Here is a 25603-nt window from a genome sequence, read left to right as displayed (position 1 = left end):
AATTACCAGTTGAAAAAAATAGTAGCTTGTTTTAATTGTGCACCAAAACTGTTAACATAAGATCGCATTTAGAATTGTTGCGCAATGAATGAGCTTATAAAAGCATGTTTTTTAACTCCAGCAGCAACCAACTGAAGAACTACAGGAGAAATACCGCTTTCATCCAACACAACTAACAAAAAAAGGGTCAATTTAAAACATTGACTGATAATATTTTTTATTCATTGATGGGCATATCTTGAATTTTTTTTTTTGTTGCCCAGGCATTTTTCCAGGCAACAGTTTTATTTATCAGCTTCTCATTATAATTTTGGGGGGGAAAAACCAGGCAATTGTTTGTTAACGGAAACCCTGACACACGCACAAACAGCGAGGTCATTGGCTCAGACCCGCTCCCTCTATCTCCACCCTATTTTCAAGGTGGGAGAAGAGTGATGGCACCTTGCGTCAAGAGGTACGATAACCCTGGCACAAGAGGCTCTGGAGCCCTGGTCCCCAGGTCGAGGGGATTCAACCAGCACTGCCTGTCCACGCTTTCCTATCACTTCTCTGGGCTCAGAGACACTTCCACACTGGGTCTGGAGGGAATGTGCCTAAGGAAATCAATCAACAGTTATTTGAAGTTAAAATGGTGCATCCTGCTAGCACACGGTTAGCTCGTATCGCTACTGATAAGGAGATGGTAGGAAGTCATCAAGTGACATTTTGCTACCAATGCGCTGAGGAGCGCAGCACTGTTTAGTATTAAATTCAGTGTTGTTGAATGTTAGCCCTGTCCAAGGACTCCACACCTTCCCAGTGTGTTTGTACTGGGGGACATTTTTAGCAACAGCCTAAGTAGTAGGCTAGGCTAGGTTAGCTACGTGTTAGTTAGTAAATCAAATGCCAACTTCCCATACAAAACATCATTCCCTTCAGGGCTTTGTGAGCAAGCAACTGGGGCCACTTACAGTGCCAGTGACAAGTTGAGTACACACAGGAGACTCAGGGCTCTGTTTCTTGACTGTCAGGGGGCTTTTAGAAGAAGCTGACACTAACCAGCAGCACGCAGCTAGCCAACAGTGGCTGCCATGACAGTCCCCGCTATATGTTAGATCAAAGAAATTTGATAGCAAAAGAAGTCGCAGTTCTGACTTCTCTTGTAAATGTCATTCCCTAGTCACTAGTGCTATGGCTAACCAGAAAACACAACAAAGAATAGGCCTATATTCACAGTATGAATGTGCTTCAATGTGGAATGTATGTGCTTGAATGTGGAATGTCCTCACTCCTTCAGTCATTGCCAAACCAGTTCATTTTGTTATCTTAAAACGCAGCACTAGGGTCAACACTTCAAATGAGCTATTGGCATCTATGCTTCCAGTCTTTCATGGAACAAGAACACATTTAACTGCCGTCAAGATGTATTACATATCAATGTTCTATTTGTTAAGAAAGGAGACTTTTCGCAATCTGGAGTGAAAAAAAAAAACTCTGGTCAGATGGACCTCGACTGCATTTTCTTTAAAGGAGTTCTAAAAATGAGTCTGGAATGTATTACCGTGCCGCTCTTTCGCTCTCTCCCACTCGTGTTCACGCCCTCCACACTCATACCAACATAAACACCACATTGAAAAGGCCCCAATAAGGCCCTCTTAGAATCCCCTCTGGAGCTCCAGTATCTAAAACATATAGGCTAGGCATAGACTTCAGTACACAATGAATGCACATACAATACAATTACAATACAATACATACAATTTATCGGAATACATAGACACACCATAAAATTAGTGATGCACCGATATTACATTTTTGGTCGATACCAATATTTGATATTTTCCTTGCAAAAGAAAACGATACCCGATATTTTAAATTCTAGCGGCCATTTAAGCATTCTAGTACAGTTCAACATTTAACACACACACACACACGGACGCAGCGTTCTAAGGCATGGCATCTCAGTCCCTACAGTCCCTGGTTTGAATCCAGGCTGTGTCACATCCGGCCGTGATTGGGAGTCCCATAGGGCGGCGCACAATTGGCCCAGCGTCGTCCGGGTTTGGTAGGCCGTCATTGTAAATAAGAATTTGTTCTTAACCGACTTGCCTAGTTAAATAAAGGTTACACACACACACTGACCAAAAAGTTATTTTGTTGGCATTTACGTTTGTCCCCATTACCAGTAAAACAATCGAAACCTATTTCTTTCACTTACTTGCTGTGCTGTTTCGTTGTTCATTTGTTCAGTCGTTTCATTCTCAACCAGGATTTCATCATACATGTCAAGAAGTGAAGTTTTAGCTGTCTGTCTGTCTGTGGCCTCTCTTCCTCAGTGCTCTGTCACTGTGTCCGTTTCCATCATGTCCAGCTCTGTCTGTCTGTGGCCTCTCTTCCTCAGTGCGCTCTGTCACTGTGTCCATTTCCATCATGTCCTCTCTTCCTCAGTGCGCTCTGTCACTGTGTCCGTTTCCATCATGTCCAGCTCTGTCTGTCTGTGGCCTCTCTTCCTCAGTGCGCTCTGTCACTGTGTCCATTTCCATCATGTCCTCTCTTCCTCAGTGCGCTCTGTCACTGTGTCCGTTTCCATCATGTCCAGCTCTGTCTGTCTGTGGCCCCTCTTCCTCAGTGCGCTCTGTCACTGTGTCCGTTTCCATCATGTCCAGCTGTGTCTGGAACATTTCACGTAAACCCTGTTTGTCTGCATCAAAGTAGTGGTACTTGTATGAGCATGGTGGCGACAGAGTAAAGAGAGAATGCCTGTTGAGCAGGCGCTTCGATGCCATGACAGAGGGTATCACGTCTGCTGCAGACGCAATTGATGAGCTTATTCCCAGAGTCAGTTGTTCAAATGGAGCTAGCTAGTGTGTTCATGTTTCCAAGTTTCAGACAACCAGCACAGCATTCATGAGAATGAAATACGACTTCTCAGTACGAAATCCTCGTCAACCCATTGTGCTGTCAGACTCATTGTGCTCTTTGGTTCTCTCATCTGAAAGATGCACACCTGTCATAATCCAAGCTTCGATTAAACTGCATACTGCTGCAGTGGTTTGTTTCCATAGTCCTAACTTAACTACACCTGGCTGTTTCTACATTTTCTCTCCACTCAGAGAGCAAATCCTTTCGGATCATAGTGGGATATTATTTATCTGCCATTTTCCTCACCTATGGTTGTTGTGTGGTGTGAGTGAAACAACTGAGTAACGTAACAAGAATGTTGGTTTGTCGTCGCCAAGGGATATCAAGGATTAGAAGATCTTACCTCTCTTCCAGTGGAAGACTGCCTTTGCTGCGCTCTTCCACCTACGTAGACAAGCAAACAAAACAACTAAATTACAAAACAACTAAACCTCCATAAATACATAGCAGATTAAAGAATGTATATATTAGTCTTGTAATTACAGTTTAGCCTAATAGTTTCTATATTGAGTCATTGTCAAGTGCAAATTAGTATATGATGAGCATCATTAGTAGGATTTCAGCACTTGATAATGAATAAACAATGGACAAATATAATTAATCAAGAGTGTTAGGCTTACATAAACCCAAATACATCAACAAATTAGCTGCAGTCTAAGTTTGTACGTTTATAACATTTCTGTTTCGGATAAAAGGAATGCCGTATGAAATTTTTTTTAAATGACTATCTTTCTAAATGCTCCTAAGGTGAATGGTGGCCCATTGTGACAACACTAATGCTCAAAGCAGATGCACGGGTACATTATGTACTTCTTATCCGGATGGGTGTAATCTTGATTGCTGATTGGTTAAAACCGCATCCCAGCCGGTGTCTAGTCCTATTTATTCCGTTCCATCTGACTACGCAATCCACTGTCATCAAGTTTATAAATTGATTGGTTGGGCTGATCTCCACTATAAAAAGCATCTAGACATTATCTCACATTTCTTTAAGACTAACCTTAAATTTTCAACAGTGGAGATTTGTATAAACCTCGCTGTCTGTCTCCGACACTTGCAACATTGTTTCAACATTCAAATTCGAGCTCCAGCTGTCCCATAGTAATGAACGTGTCGGGACGAGACAGGCAGGCAGCGTTTCTCAGCCAGTTAAAAATCAGGAAGAAAAAAAACAGCTAAAACAAATGCGTCTACTTTGTGGTTATTCTGGCTGCACATTTTGACGTGACTAAGTTGGCCATAGTTGGCTAGTTAGCAAGGGATAAGAATGTTGGAAGCTATTATGGCAATGGAACATTTAGAACGAACGACTGTGTCGCATCCATAGATAGAGAACGACCGGGTCGCGTCTCTAGCAACTGAACCAATAGAATGAACGACCAGCCAGCTTGGGTAACAGCCCGAGATGTGTGTCGGGACAATATCCTGTGGAAGATTGAAAATTCTGAAAATGTGTCAATCATTATGTGAATATGTCGGTAACCCGTTGTAAGACACTGCATCTTAGTGCAAGAGGCGTCACTGCAGTACCTGGTTCAAATCCAGGCTACATCACAACCGGCCGTGATTATGAGTCCCATAGGGCGGGGCACAATTGGCCCAGCGTCGTCTGCGTTTGGCCGGAGTAGGCAGTCATTGTAAATAAGAATTTATTCTTAACTGACTTGCCTAGTTAAATAAAATGTTAAGTAAAAAATAAATAATGCCCTCGAAGCCGGTGTTACTAATACATAATCTAAACAAACATCGGCTTCTCTGTCATTATCACCTAAATGTAGGAGCCGCAGAGAATTTCTTTAAAAATTTTTTACATACAGCTTTGTAAACTGGAGTGTTAGCCGAACTCGTTGCTACAATTGAACAGCTCACTTCCATAGGAACAATCTGGGGCCCATGACATGAGTCACATTGGCGAGCTCTCAGCAGTACATTGGCTTTTTGTACAACGGGAGGAGAGTGGCTGTGTGGGGATAGTGGGTTTTAAAGTACAGTAGTAACTTTGTGCATGCAGCCCCCATTTATACAATGGAGGCGTTGGTGTTGCCAGAAGGTGAAAAACAAATTCTTTACAGCAGTGATCACCAACCTCCAAGCCATTCCTAGTCAATCACCAAAAATGTACGTAAAAACCCAACAATAAAGCCTTATGTTCCTATATTATTATGATTTGCAGCTTGTCTTTTTAAATATTGAGGAATATTTCACTTTCTCTGGTCATAGGAGTAACAACATTAATTGGTGCATGAGGCAGAAGTAATGCAGTGTGATTTAAGTTTGTTTCGCTATCAGCTAGAAGACTTTCTCCTTTCTCAGCGAAGAGAGGAGGGACGTTGAGTCGGGTGACCGGTAGCCTCACCGCTGATCCCTCCCTCCCCTCAGACGCAGGCTATCAGTCCAGTAAATAAGAAGTTCCATACACAAAAAAGCTTACTCTCAAGTTTAGTACACGAATTGTGTTCACATCCCTGTCAGTGAACATTTCTAAGTTAATCCATCTACCTGACAGGTGTGGCATATCAAGAAGCTGAATAAACAGCATGATCATTACACAGGTGCACCTTGTGCTGGGGACAATCAAAGGCCACTCTAAAATGTGCAGTTTTTTCACAGAATGTCACAGATGCCTCAAGTTGAGGGAGCGTGCAATTGGTATGCTTACTGCAAGAATGTCCACCAGAGCTGTTGCCAGAGAAATGAATGCTCATTTCTCTACCATAAGCCGCCTCCTTCATTTTAGAGAATTTGGCAGTTCGTCCAACCGGCCTCACAACCACAGACCACGTGTATGGCGTCATGTGGGCGAGCGGTTTGCTGATGTCAACGTTGAACAAAGTGCCCCATCGTGGCTGTGGAGCTATGGGCAAGAATAAGCTATGGACAATGAACACAATTGCATTTTTAAACCGATGGCAATTTGAATGCACAGAGATAACGTGATGAGATCCTGAGGCCCACCACTGTGAGCCATTTTTTTTAAAGGTATCTGTATTCCCAGTCATGTGAAATCCATAGATTAGGGCCTAATTAATTAATTTCAAGTGACTGATTTCCTTATGAACTGTAACTCAGTAAAATCTTTGAAAGCGTTTGCGTTTATATTTTTGTTCAGTATAGTTGAAGGGCGGTGTGTTTTAGTGTAGGTTAATCTACCTAGCCTATATAACGTTGCATGCATATACAGTGGGGCAAGAAAGTATTTAGTCAGCCACCAATTGTGCAAGTTCTCCCACTTAAAAAGATGAGAGAGGCCTGTAATTGTCTTCAACACTTCAACTATGACAGGTAAAATGAGAAGGAAAAAAAATCCAGAAAATCACATTGTAGGATTTTTAATGAATTCATTTGCAAATTATGGTGGAAAAAAAGTATTTGGTCAATAACAAAAGTTTCTCAATACTTTGTTATATACCCTTTGTTGGCAATGACAGAGGTCAAATGTTTTCTGTAAGTCTTCACAAGGTTTTCACACACTGTTGCTGGTATTTTAGGCCATTCCTCCATGCAAATCTCCTCTAGAGCAGTGATGTTTTGGGGCTGTTGCTGGGCAACACAGACTTTCAACTCCCTCCAAAGATTTTCTATGGGGTTGAGATCTGGAGACTGGCTAGGCCACTCCAGGACCTTGAAATGCTTCTTATGAAGCCAATCCTTCGTTGCCCGGGCGGTGTGTTTGGGATCATTGTCATGCTGAATGACCTAGCCACGTTTCATCTTCATTGCCCTTGCTGATGGAAGGAGGTTTTCACTCAAAATCTCACGATACATGGCCCCATTCATTCTTTCCTTTATACGGATCAGTCGTCCTGGTCCTTTTGCAGAAAAACAGCCCCAAAGCATGATGTCCCCCCCCATGCTTCACAGTAGGTATGGTGTTCTTTGGATGCAACTCAGCATTCTTTGTCCTCCAAACACGACGAGTTGAGTTTTTACCAAAAAGTTATATTTTGGTTTCATCTGACCATATGACATTCTCCCAATCTTTTCTGGATCATCCAAATGCTCTCTAACAAACTTCAGACGGGCCTGGACATGTACTGGCTTAAGCAGGGGGACACGTCTGGCACTGCAGGATTTGAGTCCCTGGCGGCGTAGTGTGTTACTGATGGTAGGCTTTGTTACTTTGGTCCCAGCTCTCTGCAGGTCATTCACTAGGTTCCCCCGTGTGGTTCTGGGATTTTTGCTCACCGTTCTTGTGATCATTTTGACCCCACGGGGTGAGATCTTGCGTGGAGCCCCAGATCGAGGGAGATTATCAGTGGTCTTGTATGTCTTCCATTTCCTAATAATTGCTCCCACAGTTGATTTCTTCAAACCAAGCTGCTTCACTATTGCAGATTCAGTCTTCCCAGCCTGGTGCAGGTAATTTTGTTTCTGGTGTCCTTTGACAGCTCTTTGGTCTTGGCCATAGTGGAGTTTGGAGTGTGACTGTTTGAGGTTGTGGACAGGTGTCTTTTTAGACTGATAACAAGTTCAAACAGGTGCCATTAATACAGGTAACGAGTGGAGGACAGAGGAGCCTCTTGAAGAAGTTACAGGTCTGTGAGAGCCAGAAATCTTGCTTGTTTGTAGGTGACCAAATACTTATTTTCCACCATAATTTGCAAATAAATTCATTAAAAATCCTACAATGTGATTTTTTGGATTTTTTTCTCTCTCATTTTGTCTGTCATAGTTGAAGTGTACCTATGATGGAAATTACAGGCCTCTCATCTTTTTAAGTGGGAGAACTTGCACAATTGGTGGCTGACTAAATATTTTTTTGCCCCACTGTACGCCTAGTCACTCATGGACCAAACTCAATTTAAACATTTAACAAAGCATGGAAATGGTGATCTGTTGTTGTTTCTTAAGACTGTGTTCACACAGGCAGCTCAATACTGAGCTTTTTTCCACTAATTGGTCTTTTGTCTAAATCACATTAGATCTTTTCTTGTCAGATCTTTTTCAGAGTTGATTGATCAAAACACCAATTGGTGGGAAAAAAAATAGAATTGGGCTGCCTATCTAAATGGAGCCAAAGAGACAGACGTAGTTAACTCATCTTGAACAGCTATTACGATAATTACAATGGAAGTTAAGACTTTTTAAAATCAGATTAGACTAATCTATCGTAAAAATACAGTTTGGACATCGGAGCATTTAGGCATAAACGCTATCAAGGAAACAAAACAGATGTATTTCATTCCCATTAAAACAAGATCTAACAACAGGAAATAGGTTGTACCACAAAGTGCATTTTGCACCCATTTGACATTTTATGAAGAAATTGTGCATCGATATTGAATTTAAAAAGACTATTATATTCAATGAAGTTCCCTTTAATATCGACCATTTGGAGAACTCAATAAATCAGACTTGCAATCTGTTCACCCCTTGCAATCCACATACTAACACAAGCACTACACAGAAGTACATATGTATTGTGTATTGTAGATATGTGGTAGTAGAGTAGTGGCCTGAGGGCACACAATTAGTGTGTTGTGAAAAGTGTTATGAAATGTAATGCCATGCAATGTGTTTAAATTGTACAACGGGTTGGTCTAATCCTGATTGGTTAAAACTGCATCCCAGCCGGTGTCTATTCCACAAGTTACCACCGGCTAAATCTATGATGTTAAAATGCCTATTTACTCCGTTCCATCTGACTGCGCAATCAACTGTCTAATCAGACCAGCAAGGCAATTTATGAACTTGATCGCCACTATAAAAAGCATACAGACATTATTTAATTTAGACTAACATCGGAGATGTTAAATAATCCTTGCTGTCGGTCTCTCCAACATTTGCAACAGTGTTTCAATATTCAAATTTGATCTCCAGCTGTCCCATAGTAATGAAGGTGTCGGGACGAGACAGATAGGTAGGCAGCGTTTCTCAACCAGTCAAAATCATGAATCAGCTGGCATAATTTGACGCGATTGTGTTAGCTGTGCTGTTGGCTAGCTCCTCTGAACAACAGTGTGCTGACGAGGGCGCACATTTTCAATGCCAGGCGAAACAGCTTAACCTCTTAAATGTAATGGCAAAATGTAGATTTCCGCATAAATAGACATACCCAAAAAATAACTGCTATTCATGTGTAATTACATTCTGACATGCAAAAACTTGGTATATTTGGAAACAACATCTGGGAGATTATGATCAGAAGATATATGTGTGTTCTGAATTATGTAATTCCTAAGATCAAGCACACACAAAATAACCATTTAAAATAAAAAATAAAAATTATAAAAGTCATCTTTCATTGACAAGCTATAAGTGCATTATTGATGGCCAGAGCTGGAAACACATTGATAGACCTAACTACTAGAAATGGGCAGATGTTTTAGTAGTGTCCCTAATCCTCTTCAAATTGGCATGTCTGTAAATTAGATAATTCCAGTGCTATTACATATTTGCAATCCCTAAATGCTGGTTGTTCAGTATTAAAAACACACGTTCTATCATATCGACCTCACTCAAACATTGTGGTGGTATGGGGTATCCAGGCTACATTCAACTGTCCTTTCAACCTCGCCAAAGTGTCCGAATGTGGTAACTGTACTGTTTTTGCAATCTGGATGTGCCTAAAAATTATTGTTCACTATAAAAACTAAATTCCTACAACACCAACCTCTCTCAAACATTGTGGTGGTGTCGGGGGACACACAGGGGATATTCAAGTGTTTCAAGTGCCTCAAAGTTTAGCCTAGGCATATCCAATGTATTGGTTCTACATACAAATGAACTACTTACGAAAACAATATAGAAGCAACAGATATACAACTAAAAATATACACAATTGTCTTCTCAAACAAACTTGGTTACGCACGGGACATTAGCTGAAATAAACTGTATTATTTACAAATGGCATTCGTGCACATTTTACATCCCAGGTGTAGATGATTAGATTTCACTGTAGCTTGAGCATGTCGTGATAGTCTGAAGCAGTCCCTCTCTGCCAGGAAACAAAAAGCCAACTGACATAACTGGATAGTCGCACTCACCTTGAGTGTGTGGGGGGGGGGGGGTCTTGTGATGGTTGTGTAAGAAGATTTTGAAGATAAATACACAACGCAGAGTACGAGAGGTCAATAGAGTACTAACGATCATTGGAAATCGTGTTTTTTCTGTAATAGGGGATTAATGAGCAACGGGTCTGAGACATGGGGGGAATTTGTCTATACAGTGAGGCTGAAATAGGATACTTGTCCTGTCCCTTTGTTCACTGGAGAGAATCACTTAGGGAGAATCACCCGAGGACAGGGCAGCATGAACATCTACCATCTACCTCCCCACATGATTCGTCCTTTTTGAATATGAATAAAAACCTATTTTCCTCCCACTGATTTGCTTTGGGGTCTGTGTTACTTAAGAGTAACAACTGCTAACATTTGGTGCCGTGACCCGGATGAATTGTCTGAACAACAAGAAAAACTCAACTGTGTTGATCCAGAAGAAAGAGAGAAGGCTGAGCGCAACCCACTTTAAGAGGTGACTCCCAATCTCCCGATTGATGGCATAGTGCTGGCTGAGTCTAGACCAATACCATTTTAAAAATAACAAAATCAGGTTCAAATTAGTGCATGCAATGAGTGATACGTATCTGTGATGTATAAGGTTCAAGTCCTTTGTCTTTGTTCTCTATTACAGGGGTTCAAGTCCTCTATTAATCGGTTAGTCCTTTTTTTTTGTGAAACCTTGTTGCATAGGAGTTGCTAGTAGAGTAGCAATTTGTGCACGTGGTTAATGTAAGCCTTCAACAAGCTTTTTGAAGTGAACATAAGTTTTATGGGTAGCCAGGCCCTACAGAGACAACGTGTTCACAAGGGGTTACACACACATTCTTTGGGGTTAAATAAATATAGAAAACAGATATATATGAACCAACTTTTGAAGTTAATATAATGCCATTGTTAAGTGAGAAAACCACTTAACAGCTCCTCCGGATGTGAGAATGAAAAAGATTTTAAATTCACCGTCTAGTGATATGAAGAACCATTTCAAAGTAGAGAAGTGTAGACGAGAGAATAAATAAATATTCCGTCATTGTTGACAAAATCTATCTGTAATACAAAAAGCTTGAGGAAAAATACAGATGTCTAACTCGTTGACAAAGACAAGTCGGTCTTTAACTTTTATAGCCAAAGTAGGTTAACGGGATGAGAAATTCTTTCTGGCGAATCATGACAGGATATTGCAGAGCGATAAGGATAGTTTGAAAGCTCTTGGTGAACATTTCAATACCTGGAAAGAAGAAATTCAACAATTACAGGCAAGGGTGGTAAAAAAAAAATAGACTTGACCCCCACAAGTGGACCCTTTGTTCCCTCAATCTACCCTTAGGCTGAGTTCCGCAAGGATGATCGGGTTTCAAGCATCTGGTCAGCACTGCATGGCTTTGAGTCAACAGAATCTGACAGCAGTGACGAATGACGTCTTAGGCCAACCAGAACACAGGCTGTAAAAGGTAGTGAAGACAAACCTCCGGTGACAGTAATCACACATAAATCAGCATCCCCAAAACAGTAGGACAAATGTTCAAAAACTTTGATGCATCCACGAGACGTGGGTATCAAGAGTTGTGCAGGTTCCGAGTGAAACTAACAACATTATTTGTTCAGTGGAAGAGAAACCTGGTGTGTCATTATTGCGGGTTTCTGATCACTGGCAACGAGAATGTCGGAAAATAAATCGTGTTCTTATGAAGAATGGCCAGGAGAAGCCAGGTCTGTCTAAGGGGAAACGGGACAATGATACAATGCTGATGCAGAAATTTAAGAAGCTCTGTCTGACTCAGCAGCAAGTTTGCTGGATGCTGTGGAGGGAAACTAATAGACCCCCTCTTTACTTCCCATCTCAGCTGGTGAACATATGAAATCGGATGGAATATATGTGAACGGGATGGTTAACAACTTTGCAGTAGATAAGGGTGCTTGAGTCACTGTATTGCCCAAATCTTAAGCAAAATATACATGTCCTCAGTACACGGGCAAGAAGATGTGTGGAGGGGAGACATATAAAACAAACCCAACCACCATATCAATATCTATTGATCCAATGAAGATTGATGCAGGGGTGTGGATAAGTTCATTTGAACAACCAATGTTAGGCCTTGATGTTATTATGCAACTTGACTCTACACTGAACATTTCTGAAGGAACGATGACATGGCAAATTAGACAACTGCAGGGATCTACAGTTCCAAACCATCCTATTTGGAGTACGAAAAAAAATGAGGGGCCAATCTCAGGTGCAGAAGCATAGTAACATGCTGACCAGAACGGACACGTCGCAAAATAAAATGTAGAAATCCATGTTATTCAATTATTGCGACAACAAGCGTCTGTGATGCCAAGGGCTAAAATAGAACTCCTTTCCATTTCTGACGCAGATCGCACTGAAAGTCCTGCCTCTCCCATCTCCTCATTGGTTATACCCGCGTGGGTGATTGAAAGAAACTATTTTGCCGGTCATCGTGGTAGTACTATGAACGTTTAGATTCCGATAATCATATAAGTTCAAAGATGAAAAAGAAAAAGGAGGAGAGATGACTAGAAACGATTCGGTTGGCCGTTTTATGTGTGGATTAATTGTCGGAGTAGAGGACCTTGTGCATTTCAGGTAAAATAACAACTCAATGTTTATATCCCAGGACAAATGAGCTAGCAACAGCAAGCTAGCTAAATAGGACAAATTAGCTAGCAAGTGCAAGCTAACTAGCTAAATTGCCATACATGTTTAATGCTTTTCGACCTGTCCCCAAATTAATGTCATTGGTTCAGAGTTTGTTTTGATATTTTAACCTGCATGTTGTGATCGCGTTTGGTGTAGGGGGAAAAAATAAATGTATGCACGATGGCGCACGCGTGCAGCCGGTTTGGGATCCATGTAAGATGCTCAGAACCTGATAAGCTTCTATGTTGTACACCGCAGTCATCATATTAGGGATATCTAAGTGAAATGTCCAACGTTTTCCTGAAAATCGGGACATGCTTACTTAGGGAAATCTATGTCAAATATCACTCTTTTGAAACCAGGACAAGTTACTTTCACCTTTTTTGTTTCCTTCGTTACAGTTTACTTTGTTACAGGTTATGAGAATCTACAGTCTGAAGCAATATCCCTTGATCCAAGGACTGTATTTGAAATGATACAAGATCACCGGTGAAGTGTTCATTAGAAAAGTCCTTATCAACCAATGGAACGGAAGAAGAATTCCTCACTCCTGGCAGACTGTCAGAACAGAATTTCTAATAGTTATCTATGTGGGACTGATACCAGTGTGGAAGAGCTGGTCCCTTTAAAGGACTTACATTTTTTGTGAGTTTCCTCATCATTACACCTGTTAATACTAATAACTTTGCTTGAAATCTATTTCTTATTGTAACAGCAAGTACAATATGCCCTTTGTGTTTTATAGAAATGCAAGGTGTTTTTAATGTGAATGATTTTATGCTTGCTGCTAATGTTATTTATTCTGTATTTTTTCATGTTTTCTAAAAATACCTTTTAAGTATATTTATTTTCAAAATGGTCTAGGGGAGAGTAAGAATATTTCAAAGATAAATACAACACGCCGAGTACAAGAGTTCAATAGATTACTAATGATCAATGGAAATACTGTTTTTTCTGTAATAGGGGATTAATGAGCAACGTTAGAGACATAGGAGGAATGCGTCTATAAAGTGAGCCTGAAACAGGATACTTGTTATTTGGCCATTGGCCCAGTTTTTTTGCAAGGAATTCTAACTGGTCAACCAGTCAACCAGGCTAGGTTATAAACTACACCCTGTCCCTTTGTTCACTGGAGAATCACAGGAGATAATCACCCAGGAGAGAATCACTGAGGACAGGGGAGCATGAACATTTACCTCCCCACATGAGTCGTCCTTTTTGAATAAGAATAAACACATTTACCTCCACCTGATTTGCTTTAGGGTCTGTGTTAATGAAAAGTAACAAGTGCTAACAGTTGTGATTTGGCTTTGGGTCCCCAATTCTGTCATTTCCAACACAGCTGCTCTCAGAAGGCCAACTGGGTGTGAGGGGTTTGACCTTTTACTTTGGCATTTACTGTATCAATCTCCACAAAGTGGGGGAAAAAAAGAGTCTTATACCACTTCCTGGTCTTGTGGAGGAACTGGTAGTAGCCCATCAGAGCATCAGATAGGTCGGTACCCCCATATTTGAATTGTAGTCCTTCAGAGAAACCTGGACTTTTTTCCTCACCCATGCCCCATTGGCATTTTTCACCCTCATTGAGACATGGTCGTTATGGCCTTACGCTGTGTGGTGAGCATGGTTACTTTCCTAGTATCCTTCCATTTAAAAAAAAAAGCTGCTTGTTAGTCCTGATCCAACGTAATGTCCCCCTCTCCACTGTATTTGTCATGTCGTTTACCTTGGTCTTGAGGAAAACTATTCTGATAGGGCGAATGGTGCCACAAGCCCATCTTTTCTTTATCAAGAGGTCTATGAAAAGTGGATGTAGAACCATCAGATGGGGTGAATGACATAGCAGCGGGGAAGCTTACTGGGGAAGGGGAAACTTGCATCATCCAAATTATTTGCATCCTTCACTCTGCGGTGAATGAAATAGAGATTGTTGTGAGACAGAATTACAGTTGACTAAATTTACAAAATGACATTACTATAAAGAAAAAACACCAAGCCTAAACTTTACCTGGACAGTGACTCACATTAGGTGTGAAGCACACACACAATGCAAACAGTAACACCTTGGACACAAAGGGAGAAGTGAGAACCACAAATAAACAATGGCCATGAGAGTTTAGTGGCCTCTCCAAAGTTACAAGGATGAAACTTAGACAATAACTACTTTGGAATTACATAACATTGAAATTACTTGTTACATAGGCCTATGTAAACTACATCCAAATCACAAAAAGCTTACAAAAAAACAATATAGTGAATTAGATATAAAGTCAAGAAAATTATTGACTTACAGATCTTAAAATGGATCCAATCCCTCTAGAAAGCAAACTTTGTCGGCCCGAGTCGGAATCCTCTTTGTCCGACTCCAGTATTTTATTCAAAGCTTCTATGGTCGGTATACTGTCTTTTTAGGTTCCTGTTCGATATGCTTAATTTACACCCCCTCCCCCACGAGAAGCCAAATTGTATGCAAAGGCAATTAAATTAAACGCAATGAAATCTGTTTACAATGTAATGTAGCGTGTTTGGTGTGTCTCGTCTCTGAGCAAGGTAGCAATATTTCATATAACGCATTTTTTAAAAGTTCTACAGCTTGCTTTGTCCCACCCAGGTCAACTGCATATCCCTGGAAAGCCTCTAGACTGTCAAGGTGCCATAGTAGGCAATCCCATGTGTAATGGATGCCAACTGTGCCTAAGCAGGCAAAATTATATCTTTGCGCATCAAAAATATGATCACTCGTGGACATTCGATGTTACCATTAAGTTATACATCAGATATGTAGCCCATTGCCAATGTTTTGTTCCTAACAACCTAAGAATTAATTTGATACCCCCATGTAGCTATAGCTCAAACACAGACCAAATCGAAGCTTACCTTGTTGGTAAAAACGTTATCAAACAGTAGGTCACAAGCAGACAAATAATATATCCTCATGATCTATGGATGCCCGGCATTCGGTGTTTATCAACGTATTCCTTGTTTATTTTGATTATGCTTCACAACGCTAACCAGTATGTAGGTAGCAGCCATCTTGAAGTGAGGTCATGAGCTCGGCCTGGCCTTTTTAAATGTAACCTTTATTTAACTAGTCAAGTCAATTAACCTTTTGCGTGTAGGGGGCAGTATTTGCGCTTTTGGCTTAAAAACGTACCCATTTGAACCTGCCTATTTCTCAGCCCCAGAAAATAGAATAATAAATATAATTGTCAGATTAGGATAGAAAACACTCTAAAGTTTCCAAAACTGTAAAAGTATTGTCTGTGAGTATAACCAAACTGATATTGCAGGCGAAAGCCTGAGAAATCCAAATCAGGAAGTGCCTCTCCATTCCTATGCATGCCTATCCTCCATTTAAAGGGATATCAACCAGATTCCTTTTTCTATGGCTTCCCTAAGGTGTCCGTCTTTAGACACAGTTTCAGGCTTTTATTTTGAAAAATGAGCATGAAGGATCACATTGCGTAAGTAGATAGGTGGAGGCTCTGAGTGAGTTTTGCGCAATTGAGTAAAGCCGCCATTGTTCCTCCCACTGTCTACACACGGTTGATATATATTTTAAAAACAACCTGAAGATTGATTATAAAAAAACGTTTGACATGTTTCTGTGGACATTATGGATATTTGGAATATACGTCTGTGTTATCGTGACCACTCTTTCCTGTGGATTTCTGAACATAACGCGACAAACTTCAGTATTTTGGGTATAAAAATTATCTTTATGGAACATTTGTTGTGTGAGTGAAAACATCTGAAGATCAAAAGGTAAACTATTTTTTTGATTGCTTAGCTACTTAATGCTTAGTGTACATAATGTTATGCTATCGATAAACTTACAAACGCTTGGATTGCTTTCGCTGTAAAGCATAATTTCAAAATCTGAGACGACAGGTCGATTAACAAAAGGCTAAGCTGTGTTTTCCTATATTGCACTTGTGATTTCATGAATATGAATATTTTTTTTGTAATATTATTTGACTGTTGCACTATGCTATTCAGCGGTTGCTGATGACAATTACCCCGCTACCGGGATGGGTAGCGTTAAGAACAAATTCTTACTTACAATGACAGCCTACCAGGAAACAATGGTTTAACTGCCATGTTCAGGGGCAAAACGACAGATTTTTACCTTGTCAGCTCAGGGATTTGATCCAGTAACCTTTCTGTTACTGGCCCAACACTAACCACTAAGCTACCCGCCACCTTATATATTCGTATGCCCATTTATGGTAGTAAGTCACACCGATCAATAGCCAAGATACTCGGCATTCCGCAGAAACCCTGCAGATAGGGCTACGGTTCACACAGACTGAATTGAAAAATAGTCTCCCCAAATATGGGGACTCCACATTTAAGAGGTTAAACAAATGCTAATCCAGCTACTGTTATTCTGGTTGCACTGTTTGACGTGACCTAGTTAGCCACAGTTGGCTAGCTAGCAAGTAAGGGATAACAACATTGCCAGCCAGTATGGCAATGGAACATTTAGAACGAACGACTGGGTCGAGTCCATAGATTGAGAACAAAAGACGCAATGACTGGTTCGCGTCTCTGCACACCGAACCAACGACCAGCCTGCTTGTCTAGCATCCTTAGATGTGTGTCGGGACTATATCTTGTCGAAGTAGTATTAATAAATACATCAAAATAAAAATGTTCATTTGAATATGTGGTAACCCGTTGTATAAAAGTGATAAATGCCCGAGAAGCCGGTGTTGAGGATGTACGGCGCATTCAGAAAATATTCAGACCCCTTGACTTTTTCCACAGTTACGTAACAGACTTATTCTAAAATGGATTAAATATATTTTTTCCCCTCAATCGACACACAATACCCCACCCATAATGACAAAGCGAAAACTGGTTTTTAGAAATGTATTACAGATAAAAACAGAAATATCTTATTTAAATAAGTATTCAGACACTTTGCTATGAGACTCGAAATTGTAGCTCAGATGCTTCCTGTTTCCATTTATCATCCTTGAGATGTTTCTACAACTTGATTAGAGTCCACCTGTGGTAAATGCAATTGATTAGACATGATTTGGAAAGGCACACATGTCTATATAAAAAGGTCCCAAAGTTGACAGTGCATGTCAGAGCAAAAACCAATCAACGAAGTCGAAGGAATTGTCTGTAGAGCTCCGAGACAGGATTGTGTCGAGGCACAGATCTGGGGAAGAGTACCAAAAAATGTCTGCAGCATTGAAGGTGCCCAAGAACACAGTGGCCTAGTGCTGGGCGATATGGCCAAAATATTACATCACAGTATTTTAAAATTGGACGGTATGGCGGTATTTAATTTTTTTAAATAATAAAATTTACATTTGCTTTATGAGTAGTGAGTGATCCTAGGGTGCAACACATAGATTAAGTGATTGCAATAAGTCTCTCCATTCTGATTGAACAGTATAAAACAATTAAACTTCAACCAAAATAAATGTCAGCACTTTTATCATTTCTGCATTTCCTGCACTCAATTGCAGTGTTGGAAAAAGTACCCAATTGTCATACTTGAGTAAAAGTAAAGATAAGTTAATAGAAAATTACTCCGATAAAAGGGAGTCACCCAGTAAAATACTACTTGAGTAAAAGTATTTTGTTTTAAATATACTTAAGTATCAAAAGTAAAAGTATAAATCATTTCAAATTCCTTATATTAAGAAAACCAAATGGCACCATTTTTTTCTTATTTTATTTACAGATAGCCAGGGGCACACTTCCAACACTCAGACATAATTTACAAAGCATTTGTGTTTAGTGAGTCCTCCAGATCAGAGGCAGTAGATGACCTGGGATGTTCTCTTGACAAATGCGTGAATTGGACCCTTTTCCTGTCCTGTTAAGCACTCAAAATGCCACAAGTATGTAAGTACGTAAGTAAGTAAGGTGTCAGGGAAAAATGGAGTAAAAAGTACAGTATTTTCCTTTAGAAATGTAGTGAAGTAAAAGTTGTCAAAAATTTAAAAAACAGTAAATTACAGAAACAAAAAAAACTTACGTGGTACTTAAAAGTATTTTTAAACCACTGCTCAATTGAGAATTTCCACACTGCCACGTAGGGCTTTACGATATTGGCAAATAATATAGGACCTAATTTTAACCAAATGTTGCAAATGCGATTTGACTTCCGAATTAGAGCAAAACTTTTGGAATCATGGACATCGAATTACTATTCTAAATCTATAAGAATATAATAGTGGGCACTTTGAATACAGCATTTGAGATGACCACAAATTAAAATGCCAGGGAGTAGGGATGCACGATATAAAATGCCAGGGAGTAGGGATGCACGATATGTCGGTGAAAATATCAGAATCAGACGAAATTAGCTAAAAATGCTAACATCGGTATCAGCCGATGTGAAAAACCGATGTCAAAGCTCTCAGCCTATTGCGGACAGTCGGCGCGTTCCTGGTGCAACTCGGGCAGTTGTTATTGCCATCCTAAACTTATCCCGCAGGTGTGATGTTCAGATGTACCGATCCTCCGCAGGTGTTGCTACATGTGATCTGCCACTGCGAGGACGATCAGCTATCCGTCCTGTCTCCCTGTAGCCCTGTCTTGGGCGTCTCACAGTACGGACATTGCGATTTACTGCCCTGGCCACATCTGCAGTCCTCATGTCTCTTTGCAGCATGCCTAAGGCACATTCAGGCAGATGAGCAGGGACCCCTGGGCATCTTTCTTTTGGTGTTTTTCAGAGTCAGTAGAAAGGCCTCTTTAGTGTCCTAAGTTTTCATAACTGTGACCTTAATTGCCTACTGTCTGTAAGCTGTTAGTGTCTTAGCAACTGTTCCAGAGGTGCATGTTCATTCATTGTTTATGGTTCATTGAACAAGCATGGGGAACAGTGTTTAAACCCTTTACAATGAAGATCTGTGAAGTTTAGATTGTGGTTATTTTTTTTATTTTTTTTTGAGTTTAGAATGCAAGTGGATTTATATTAAGAAGCAAAGTGAAAACAGCATTGTTGTCATCAACATTGTTGCATGTGCTGCATTGACCATGCAGACTGAACGCAAGTGTCTCGTGGTTGAGGAACATCAAATGCACTCCTTGAGTGACAGGGGGCATGGCTAGGTCTGTGTTGAAAGTGGCATGGAGAGAAAGAGCGGCAAGAGATGATTCAAGTAGCGAAGTAAACCATAAAATTGACATTACACATGGCGTATCACATTTAACAAACCAAACATTCAAATACCAATATTGAAGGTAAAGTAAAAACCAAAACCGGTCCCTGCATCAATACCAGTATATCATAAAATATGGTATACCGCCCAACCCTACAGTGGCCTCCATTATTCTTAAAATGGAAGAAATTTGGAACCACCAAGACTCTCCATAGAGCTGGCCGCCTAGCCAAACTGAGCAATCAGCGGAGAAGGGCCTTGGCCAGGGAGGTGACCAAGAACCTGATGGTAACTGACGGAGATCCTCTGTAGAGATGGGAGAATCTTCCAGAAGGACAACCATCTCTGCAGCACTCCACCAATCAGGCCTTTATTGTAGAGTGGCCACACGGAAGCCACTCCTCAGTAAAAAGCACATGACAGCCCGCTTGGAGTTTGCCAAAAGGCACCTTTTATTTTTTATTTTACCTTTATTTAACTAGGCAAGTCAGTTAAGAACAAATTCTTATTTTCAATGACGGCCTAGGAACAGTGGGCTAACTGCCTGTTCAGGGGCAGAACGACAGATTTGTACCTTGTCAGCTCAGGGGTTTGAACTTGAAACCTTTCGGTTACTAGGTAAATGCTCTAACCACTAGGCTACCCTGCCACCCCAGGACTCAGACCATGAGAAACAAGATTCTCTGGTCTGATGAAACCAGGATTGGCATTCAGGCCAAATAGTTCAATCGTCACGTCTGGAGGAAACCTGAAACCATCCCCATTGTGAAGCATGGCAGTGGCAGCATCATGCTGTGGGGATGTTTTTCAGTGGCAGGGACTAGTCAGGATTGAGTGAAAGACAAACAGAGCAAAGTACAGTGAGATCCTTGATGAAAACCTGCTCCAGAGTGCTCAGGACCTCAGACTGGGGTGAAGATTCACCTTCCAACAGGACAACGACCCTAAGCACACAACCAAGACAATGCAGGAGTGGCTTCGGGTCAAGTCTCTGAATGTCCTTGGGTGGCCCAGCCAGAGCCCGGACTTGAACCTGATCAAACATCTCTGGAGACCTGAAAATAGCTGTGCAGCGACGCTCCCCATTCAACCTGAAAGAGCTTGAGAGGATCTGCAGAGAGGAATGGAAGAAACTCCCCAAATACAGGTGTGTCAAGCTTGTAACATCATACCCAACAAGACTTGAGGCTGTAATTGCTGTCAAAGGTACTTCAACAAAGTACTGAGTAATAGGACTGAATACGTAAGTAAATGTGATCATTTTTTAATTCTTAATAAAATGTGCAAACATTTCTAAAAACCTCTTTTTACTTTGTCATTATGGGTTATTGTGTGTAGATTGATGGGGAAAATGTTTTATTTAATCCATTTGAGAATAAGGCTGTAACATAACAAAATGTGGAAAAAGTCAAGGGGTCTGAATACTTCCCGAATGCACTGTATTGGCACGGTTTGCTTGCACTCAAACTCGTCTCGGGCCTAACACCCGTGTCAATTTATCCTTCAAACACCGGCTTATCAGGGATTATCAATTAAGGCAGTTATATAAAATTAATGTTGCTGGACTCCCTAGGCAGCAGTAAATCAAATAAGTAAATGAGGATCCTTAATAAATACCCTCTGTGACTTAAGATTTTAACCCACAACATTTTGTCAAGTTTTTACTATCATTGTAAAGCCCTAGTTATTTTGTTGCTTTGACTAATTAACTTTGAAGATTCAATTCATTTGATTACTGATTCATTTATGTTTGTCCCTCATTTAAGGTCAACCCTTAAGAGATTAACTCATTTCAATATGGTGAAACTATTCCTTTTAAAATATTTTTCTCTCGAAAGAAACTTTGAACATCTAATAGTCAAATCAAAGTGTAAAAAGCAGTTGTGCTGTTTCTACTTTTTTTGGCCATTTTCTGGTGTTTTGTGGTGGAAAACTGAGCGTGTCGAGCATAACACGTCAACACTGATACCCACAGATAGAGGCGCTAGCATTGTTAACAATTCACTTTTTTTTTGTGAAGCTTGCATTCAATTGACACTCCCTGTTGCACACAACACGCTTCCATTACCCCTGTCACAAGGAGATTTATGGTTGATTTAAGATGAAATCGTCAACCCTGTTACAGCCAACCATGTTACTTTATTTGGCACTTACTATAGTAATTTATTTAACCTCTTGAGATGGAAAAATGTGTTAAATGAAGTTGAACATGTGCTCTTTATGACAGAATGTTAAAAATTATGTGAAATCTGTTTTTTTATGGACCAAGTTACACTCAAAAAGGTGGAATGACTGATCTTTATATTTTTGAAATATATATATTTTTTAAAGTTTAAATATTTGTTTTAATATTCCATTGTAAATTGTCGCAACCAAGATCAACCAGTTATAGTTTATAGAGGGAGTGGTTTGTTGTGGCACGGTTAAAACAAACCGTGATATCTTTGCACCGAATCACCTCAGTGAGCTGCTAACATCTTCCACCCAACAACAACAATCTTAAACAAGGACTATATTCATTAGGCACCAAACGGAAGAAAACAATGAAACAGGGAAGGACAACCTGGACTTGTCCAATAAGAAACATTTAGCTAAACTGTGAACCTACTAAACACAGCCAAGTGCAAACAGATTATGTAATTACTACATTTCACAAATCATAGTGCTGAGACACAGCTACTCCATTCACAGCACAGCCCTGCCTATCTGAGCCTGACAAATACTGAGGAATGTAAACAATTGCAGCATTCTGTCATTAACTTTAACTTGCTATCAACAGGTCCAAATAATTTGCAACCCTGACAGGATTACCTTGGTTCCCCATTGGACTGAGCAGATGTACGCCTAACTAAGTTGCGATGCACAGTACACACCCTTTTTCGGTGGGAATACGAACAAAAACAACTGGTCTAACTTAGGTGACATTATATGTCAGGGTAAGCTTCTGAAATGTACCGGTACACCATTTCTATGTGAAAATGGAACTAGGCAAATTCTACTTCCCATCAAATAGACAATTGAAAGCATAATGTTTTAGTTCTGCGTCGACTGTCAAAAGGTGTACACAACCTAAATGACCAGGTATTTGAAAACATTTCAAATATGTTTTATCCTAGGTTCAATTAAAATAAGCGTCTTATCTGCAGGTAACATGACAGTCCGTCATAGCTTCACTGACAATCAGTAAAACAAAATATGTAGGGTGTTCCTGGATTACATAAAAAGTCAAACATAACAGCTGCAGCATAAAATGCAGACAAGGCCAAAATGCAAAACACACTGCAGCACTGACAATGCATTACTTGAAATTCGGGAAGTTTGTGAGGTGTCATCATGAAAAAAAAGCTTTTGCATCATAGTGCCAGTAACACAGGTGAATTAAATCATATTTACATTTATTTAGCCAACTTCATTGATTTGACTAGCTAGGCTATTTTCTCTGTAGCATAGTAATGTTAGAGATGCACGGAATACAACAGGTTATTACTGTGAAATGTTCACAGGTCTACCTCTTGTATTCTGCACATGTGACAAATAAAATGTGTAAGATATGTATGAGATGGAGATAATTAAGACAGGGCTTTGCTCTGCTGTTTATGGACACACTATTATTGCACACTTCCGACAAGTAACAGGGCAGGCCACATGGCACCCTCTATTCCTCTAGCAGGTGGCCTTGGCAAATTCTTCCCCGCCTCCATTTGGACTCCTTGCTTCAAACATAAATCCTCACGTTTAGAACAGGAACACGTTTAGCTGACTTGGCAAAATAGAACCATAATTAACAGTTCGACAAATTAGAGAACACACAGAAGTGATAGAATGTAGCAGTACCTAACTAATCTCCTTGATGTCACTGCGCTCCAAGACACGTGCAAACATAAACAATGGGGTGATATACCCATGCACGTGGGAGGTGGTATGCTTTGTTAAAGAAATATAAATGCCTGCCTATCTTTATGTCATCTGCAATCAAGGTTTATACCATCTCAAAAAATTGTGTATTGTATTTACCTGAGTTGGGACTACTGGGTCAGCATCCTCAGCTTGCCAGACCTCGACCACGCTGGACATTTGACTCAGGGCTTGGTGGGAGGAAGAGAGGGGGACGAGGTGTAAATGTGAAAGCTTGAGCAGAAAACACTCGCTGTCAAGCACATCAGATAAAAAGAAAGAAATAATGTCTGGATAAAATGCTTTACCCCCAAAAAATTATAACAGGGGACAGCGCAAACGGCTGTTTGTCAACGTTTAGCATAAACTTGTGCAAATGCATGACTGACAAAGGCGTGTATTCAACTGCCCATGATCCCACTCTCCGAGGGTGACTCGGGGAGAGTTGGGATATCACATTTTTCAATTCACACATGCAATATTAATACACACTTGTACGTGTTAAATAGGCCAGTAAGCACCCACCAAATTATCATCATCAACGTTGCTTTTAGGTTAGCTAGCTTTGGCTTTGCTAGCGTGTAAACACATAGCTTTAACATTTATAAAAGCCGAGCTATACATTTATAACATAACCAATAAATACACTGAAACATTTAAAAACACCCAACCAAAGTGAAAACAATGGCATCTGGCAAGCTAACTATCATTAAACGAAGTTCCCTTGTAGCTAAATTCGCTAGCTACTGTAACGCGACACTTCACTGAAATAACGTTATGGCTTGCATGAACCAACACAGGAAACTGTCCACTGATTTTTTTTTTTAAATTAAAAACTTAATAAAATAGTCTTATCACTTATAAGTGAACGACGTTCGCAACATTTCTGCAGACATTAACACATTCGAAATGATCACGCAAATGATGCCGAATTGGAATCCACAATACGATGGTTGCAGTAGCCCTCCCGTTTTCGCATAGCGACTTGTCCTCACTGTCAACTCCGTAACGTTCGCTCTAACGTTACTGGCAGTTCTCGCCGACATTTTCGCAATGGGTGGTTAACGTTAATTATTGAAGAAAAATGTACTTCACCAGACCTTGCAATTGAGCCCCTCCATGCTGTACGCAGGGCAAAAGTAGCGGTAGAATTCCGAGTATAATATTAATCCACGTTTTTCTGTGACAGCGGCTGCCTTGTTGGAACTCCCGTACCACCGCCATGCTGCCCTGTTCAGCTAGCAGCCTGCCTTGTGCTACGCTTGGCTTTCTCTTTCTCTTGCTTTCGCTCCCCGTCTAGCAAACCCTCCCACCCTGTTCTGTTCCTCGCCCTCTTTCTCGTTGTGTGTGTGTGTGTGGAGAGTATGCGCCGACCACAGCCAAGGCGTTGCATTCATCGGCCTGCCTGCGTTGGCTGATTTTGGCACAATGAGGTGGACTTGAACGTGACGAACTAAACGCACCAAATGATTCAACTCATGGGAATATCGCTTGGCCAGTCCAATACGCAGGTAAATCGTGCAGAAAACAAAGTTTATGCGAAACATTCTATTTCGTTTTTTTCCCCGCGCGGGCAAACAACTGTCATGCGGTCAACCAAAACAAATCTAGGTTATGATGATGCGCTTGTGGACCCATTGTTTTAAAATCCCCCATACCCCGTACTACTGAAGTTGAAAAACGTTGTGCCAATCAATAGATCACTCCAAAGGTTAAGCGAGATTCCATCATGTGGCTCCCATATAGAATAATCAAACTGCAATATTCATAGTACTAGAAGTCCCTCCAACATCCACACCAATGAAGTCCTGCAAACTCAAATTATGCCATGAGAACCCTGTCACATAAAGCACATTTCTTGCACTTCATCTAATACTAGTTTTATAACTGAAGAGTTTTAAAGGACATTGGTATTCAAGTTCAACATTGAAACAGGCCATATGCTGTAGGCCAGTGTTAGGTTAGCAACAATAGCTGGTAGACAATTAGTGGAATACATAAAAGTCACAAGCCTATAT

General features: G+C 40.5%; 1 protein-coding gene across 5 annotated transcripts in view; it reads right to left on the bottom strand.

Annotated features, from left to right (window-relative positions):
• tmem131l (transmembrane 131 like) overlaps positions 1-25014 on the bottom strand; it is a 91432-nt gene extending 66418 nt beyond the window's left edge. For 4 of the 5 annotated variants that reach the window (XM_024398418.2, XM_024398420.2, XM_024398422.2 and 1 more), the window contains exons 1-3: positions 24686-25014; positions 23706-23776; positions 3245-3285 (exon numbers count right to left, since the gene is read on the bottom strand). In XM_024398418.2, coding sequence (XP_024254186.1) covers positions 3245-3285; positions 23706-23776; positions 24686-24809 — 236 coding nt within the window. In that variant the 5' untranslated portion in view covers positions 24810-25014. The remainder of the gene's footprint in view (positions 1-3244; positions 3286-23705; positions 23777-24685) is intronic. The other variant, XM_024398419.2, reaches the window with a different exon arrangement.
• Positions 25015-25603: the final 589 nt, after the last annotated feature.

Source organism: Oncorhynchus tshawytscha, linkage group LG34 (assembly GCF_018296145.1).
Source record: "Oncorhynchus tshawytscha isolate Ot180627B linkage group LG34, Otsh_v2.0, whole genome shotgun sequence".
Classification (NCBI taxonomy): Eukaryota; Metazoa; Chordata; class Actinopteri; order Salmoniformes; family Salmonidae; genus Oncorhynchus; species Oncorhynchus tshawytscha.
The sequence above is the reverse complement of the archived record's forward strand: the minus strand, read 5'-3'. Positions and strand labels throughout refer to the sequence as shown.